This window comes from Citrus sinensis, chromosome 6 (assembly GCF_022201045.2).
Source record: "Citrus sinensis cultivar Valencia sweet orange chromosome 6, DVS_A1.0, whole genome shotgun sequence".
Lineage (NCBI taxonomy): Eukaryota > Viridiplantae > Streptophyta > Magnoliopsida > Sapindales > Rutaceae > Citrus > Citrus sinensis.
The window spans coordinates 24584173-24590483 of NC_068561.1; the positions used below are offsets into that span (position 1 = coordinate 24584173).

The 6311-nt window shown below is 30.1% G+C and overlaps 1 protein-coding gene across 1 annotated transcript; it reads left to right on the forward strand.

Moving 5' to 3' along the window:
• The first annotated feature begins 2657 nt into the window (after positions 1–2657).
• On the forward strand, positions 2658–5938 carry LOC102630258 (GDSL esterase/lipase 7-like). Its single transcript, XM_006482594.2, has 5 exons — positions 2658–2925; positions 3039–3160; positions 4286–4531; positions 4843–5095; positions 5724–5938. The coding sequence occupies exons 1-5, from the start codon at positions 2688–2690 to the stop codon at positions 5936–5938; spliced, it is 1074 nt and encodes a 357-aa protein (XP_006482657.1). The 5' UTR covers positions 2658–2687.
• The last annotated feature ends 373 nt before the right edge of the window (positions 5939–6311 follow it).

Below are 6311 nucleotides of genomic sequence, written 5' to 3' on the forward strand. Positions count from 1 at the left end.
TTTAGTGTTCGTATCATAACATTTTATATACAGAACATAGATGACATATTGTAAATTTATTAATTCGGCGTAAACAAGGAATGATTTAGTTTTTATAACTTAAGACCAAATATGAATGTCGTACTACTTCATATACATGTATGACAATTCTTTTATACTTTTAGCACAAAGATGTATTTGTTATTAAATTTTTACTCCAAAGTAAAATTGTATGATATATTGTTTGCAATTACATCATGTAGATAACATGTATTATTGCTTACTAGACTTTTCAATGACTTTACACAAATTAGAATATTTGATCAAATTAAAAAAAAGTATCCATAACAGTTGTCAAGCTTGTCTTTTAGTGATTTACTCAAAGATGGCACCTAAGTACCCTTCGATGATACAGTGCAAAATGTGGAAAGGTTGAAAGAATGAAGCAGTGAGTATATCGACAATTCAACAAGAGAATAGCTAGACTTGACAAAGGCAAGTCGATTAGGCAGTCTATCGGTATTCGCCAGGGTAAAAGCCCATTTTCAACTTCACTTTGAAGATCTCGCCCATGAGATCCTTCGCGCAGTGTGTTCTTGAGTACTAAAACCGGAAGTCCTAGTGTCTTAAGAAACTTAAGAGAATATTAACATAGACTAAGTAAACATTAACGTATACTTTTAGTGAGCAATAATATGTGTACTCATTTTAAATATTATCTTTAGTATTCCTTGAAATATCAATCAAATTTGTAAAGAGGTCATCTTTTTCAAAATATTCTAGTCTTTTCCTCCTCACAATGAGAACATGCTTGTTTGAATAGGGTAAGAATTTTCTTAGAAAGAAAATGATAACCTCCTCACTTGTCTGACTAATGTTTTAAAGAAAATCTTATAATATCTTACTAATATTTCAAAGAAAATTAGTTTCTTTAGGCCTCGAAGACGTATAAGGCCCTGTATGTCATTGAGTAGCCCTACATATTCCCATAAATTTTTCAGAGATTTTTGTATCAACCACCGTTAAATAATATAGGTGTGGAAAAGGAGAAGAGGAGCATTTGTATGGAAGATTGTTACCACAAATTATTCAATTTCTCGGAAAAGATCTCTATCTCAAATTAAGGATCTATTTGACAGTAGAGTGTACACAAGATGGTTTACATATTATTGTTTTAAAAAGAGACATCGTAGTTGGAGATCTCGCAATTAAAATTAGAAATAAAGAAATTGATTGCACAAGAGGCTAACAACCTACACAGTATCATACCTGAAAAAAAAAAGTAAATTTGTAATGTCTAATGCAAAATTTGTGCTGAAAGTAGAGATGAAGATTGTTATCTCGCAATGTTTAATGCAATATTTGTGTTGTTAGTAAAGAAGAAGACCGTGTTTGATATGTAAGAATAAAATTAATTTTATGAGACTAGTAGCATAATTCTCACATATTTTGGTATGCTTTATGTGGCAACTAGATATTTACAACAAGAAATTAGATATAAATTAAAAACTCGGTTCTTGGATTATTTGATGGTAATCCTATGTAATCCAAACACTTTCAATTTATATGTTTGGATCTAAATCTATGGCTGGAAGTTTAATGATACTAGATATAACATAACTTTGGCTATTACCCAATGATTTTGAAAAATATAAGGTATACAAATTACGCGAATAAATTTTGTCTAATTATGATAGAATGAACCTCAAAACAAAGTGAGGCCTGAAGTCATATGTGAAAAGTAATGATTTACAGGAAAAAGAATTAAAAAAATGGAGAGGAAAATGTATGTATGCGTGTGTGTGTCTATATATATATATAGTATGTATGTATATATGTATGTTAAACTATTTGCTATGTCATTTGCTACTTTATCACATAGGTGGAAGTCTTACTTTTTAATTGTATAAAATATTCAAATAAAACTAATTTAAGTTTATTATTTTACATTAGTAAGTACTAATATATTGATTTGAATAATACTAAAGAATTTAAATCATCCATTATTAAATTTTTTAACTATTGAAGTATAATTATAAGCAAAATAATTATTTATTAATAAACTTAACAAATTAATATTGTTTATACTATCAATTAAATGTAAATGTTATTATTTAATATTAAAATTATTATCTAAATAAAATTAATTAGTTATACAAACTTTGATTTAAATATCATATCATATAATATTACTTTTCAGTTACTCATATAAAACCATGTGTTGGCGAAATAATTAATCACGTTTAGCATTATATTACTTGTTCAACATTAGTGCTTCTAGAGGCATAACTCAGAAAATTTCATTGTGATGGTATGAATTGAATCTCCTTTTGAAATCGCATATAATATGTAATCCTAAAATGTTGTACATGTTCACACACAAAAATGGTGGGCTAAAGGGGGAAAAATATAAAAATATATTAGAAAAGTTAATTAAAGCTTTGATCCAGGTGATAATACTCTTAAATTAAAAAAAAAAAAAAAAAAACTGTTGGTGGTGTACGTTGATTAGTTTTCGTCAAAGGGCTTAACAAACCTTATCACTATTATTAATTCAATAAAATAAATCATGTGTCATCACCCTCAATTTCCGTGTGAGTAGCCCTTCATTTAAGACCCTTTTTCTCCACAATTCACAAAGAACATCAAACAGCTAGCGCTATTAATTCTTTCTTCATTCTTTCTGCAAACTCTCCAATATTGAAAATATGATCAGCAACAGTTACTCTATAATATTTTCAGTCTTTTTTCTTCGATTTATCAGCAGCAACGCAACTCAGCTTGCGCCGGCACTGTATGTTTTCGGAGACTCGTTGTTTGACAGCGGCAACAACAATCTTTTGCCAACAATTGCTAGGGCAAATTACTTACCATATGGTGCAAATTTTGTCAATAAAAGCAGTACAGGAAGATTCACAAATGGTAAAACAGTTCCCGATTTTGTAGGTATGCTGTAGCTGGCTTATTGACATTTTCTTCATAATATAAGTGCACGAACTACTTGCATTTTGCTAATTATTAATTCTTCTGATATGATTTAATTGATTTTTCGTTTTTAGCTGAATTTTTGGGGCTGCCATATTCACCACCATTTTTGAAAATACGTGACAAGTTACCACTTACTGGGTTGAATTATGCATCTGGGTCATGTGGCATTCTCCCTGAAACCGGACGCCCCTTTGTAAGTTTAGATTCAAAACTAATTTTTTCTTCTTTCAGTAATATTTTCTTTCTTTTGAAAAAAAAAAAACTCTTAGAGAAAGATAATTAATCCACTTTCATAGTCACATTATTTGTGTTCGCTATTGTATATGCTTCTATTTAGTTAAAGGGTATACTTTTTTCTTGGTCCCTAAAGTTGTAGTTTATAATTTCTAATTAATCACCGTATCATTTTGCGCGCCGCTATTTTTTTTGGGAAAAAAAAAAAAATTTACTAGTCCGATGTATAACGACATAAATATTTACCGCTGATAATAAAGTAGTTTCTTTGCAACGCTCAAAATGTTACCTTGAGCACTAGTAAAAGTAACAAGAAGGATGTTATTTTTACTACAATAACTAACGCTAGTAGAATTAATGGCTAACGCTAAGAAGTTATGAGAAATATACTCTTTAATTCAGTACATTAAACCAGTAGAAGAGATTTATTATATATATATATATATTATTTGATACCAAAGGTATGTGAATGCTAGTTAGATGATCTTTTATTTGTTAAATAAAATTATTAAATGTCAAACATCTATATCTTATAATTTTTTTTTTTTTTGGGACACTAGAATCATTTACGCGAACGGCGAAGTAACGAGTCAAACCTAATTTAGACTAAGTCAATTGTGCAGGCACGTCTGATTATTAGGTCCCGTCAACATATCTGAGAGTTTGTTTAATAAATTGAAGAATGACCAATATTCCCCTCTCATTTGGGAAAACTAATTATTTTCCCGTCATGTTTAAAATTCACTTGAATCCTCTTGACAATACAGTGTTAAACAACTCCATACATGTTTAGAATGACACAGTTTAATGAACATAAATAGACTTTAACCCTAATTTTGGAGTAAAAATTTGAAATTTAACAAAGCATAATTAACAACGTTGTATGATTCTAGTGGATCCTAGAAAAATGAGGAAATGGTTAGTCTTGCTAAATGAATTGGATATTTTGGTAGTTTTTTTTTTTTAATTTCCTCAGGTAACAGTGGGGTTCGATTCCTTGAATTTGCTTGTGAAGTTTGAGAACATCCTTGTAATGTAAGGTTTTTCATTAATTTCTATCTTTAACTAATTAATGCTTTTGCAGGGGAAATGCTTAAATTTTGAAGAACAAGTGAGTTTATTCGATGAGACAGTTAAGTTGCTGCGGAGACATTTTACAAGCTCAAAAGTGCTTTCAAATTATTTGTCGAAGTCGATATTTATTATCTCCATTGGCAGTAATGATTACTTGAGTAGTTATCTCGGAACCTTGTCTTTCAATACAAACGTACGTTATACTCCCCAACAGTTTGCTCAACTCCTCATAGAAAAGCTCTCTCACCAATTCCAGGTTATCTCTATCACTCTCGCATTCATACGACGACGTTGTCATGAATAATAATTTAGTGGGTAACGCCACTCATTTTATGGTTGACGACACTCTTATATGGCACTATCTGATTGATTTACTACCTCGACATTATTTACATAAGTTACAGAATTGCATTTACTGTCTAATAATTAATTATTATAAAGTGTGCGAAATTGCTCGCTAGATCATTCATATGATCGGTGTCATCAAGTATAATATTTATGTGTTTTTAAAATGTGGACAATCAATTTTTGGCACAATCATTTAATTTATTATGTATAATTAAGCAGAGGCTATATAACTTGGGAGCAAGAAAGATTGTGATGTTCGAGATCGGTCCGATCGGTTGCATTCCCTCGATTACAAGGAAAAATAAACACTCAGGAAAATGTGTTGAAGACAAGAACCAGCTTGTGTCTTATTTCAATAACATGCTTCCTACAATGCTACAAAACTTGACATCATGTCTCGAAGGCTCCACCTTTGTCAACGGTCATGCTCACTGGCTAGGCTATGATGCTGTCATAAATCCTCCTAAATACGGTAAGTTTAAGAGTGAATAACAACATAATTTGCCGTATAAGAACAATAGCTTTTCACTAATGGCCATCAATTTATAGAAGAGAAAATAATATTAAAAGAAAGAAATTAATAATAAAATATCATAATCCAGGCCATAATTGGGGATTCATATCCCATTTTCGAATTCTCTTGAATATATACATATACCAATTTTAGAAAACATATTGCTCATATAAGTAATGATTGTTCCGTTTAGAACCATCTTCTTGTGATTCTTACCAAAGAAAAATATTACCAAAAAAAGTTCTTTAGAATATGAAATCGAGTATAATTATGATATACTCACATCGTTTGCATAGCTTATTATTAATTTATACATGTAAGTTGCTGGTTAGCTTTATTTTCTATTATTAAGGTGATAACCTTACCTCATCAATTAATAAATGAATGACACGACAATTAAGTATGTCATATATCAGCTATGTAAGTACGGTATTACTCATTCTAATATGATAAGGACTTCATTGTCATATAGGCATATTCCAGCAGTCACTCAGCATATCTCTTGTAACCAATGCGTAGCTTAAATAGACCTCTATTGTACATAATAAATCATGAGCTAATGCAATTTTCTAAAAACCTTTTGCAGGTTTAGTGGATTCAAGCAATCCATGTTGCATAGCTTGGTTCAATGGGACTTCGGGGTGCATTCCGTTTCTGAAGCCATGCAGTAACGCAAATCAACATTATTTTTGGGATGCTTATCATCTTACAGAAGCTATGTATTCACTCTTTGCATCCCATTGTATCAACGATAAATCGTTTTGCGAACCTTTCAATTTAAAGGAGCTCGTAAAAATGTGAACAGATGAACCGTATATTTATCAAATATATATGTGATTGTTTGAAACGATGACAAATATTATATAGTCATCATTTTCAAGAAAATCTAGAAAATTATTTGAATTATTACTTTTTTTTTAAATATGAATTGTATTGTTGCTATTGGTGTTTACTAAAATACTTTTTTTAAAATGGGATTTTAAGTAATTACTCCTTTAATCTTGTTTTCATTAACATATACATTCAATTATTCTTTATTTTTCACCCACAGTACTATGTCATATTTGTTAATTAAATTACACTGTAGGAATTAAAAGTAACATTTATTCATTGTGTTTTAACTAGAACTTGATTTGGGCGATAATTTTTATTCACAGGGACGCATTCCTTTAAG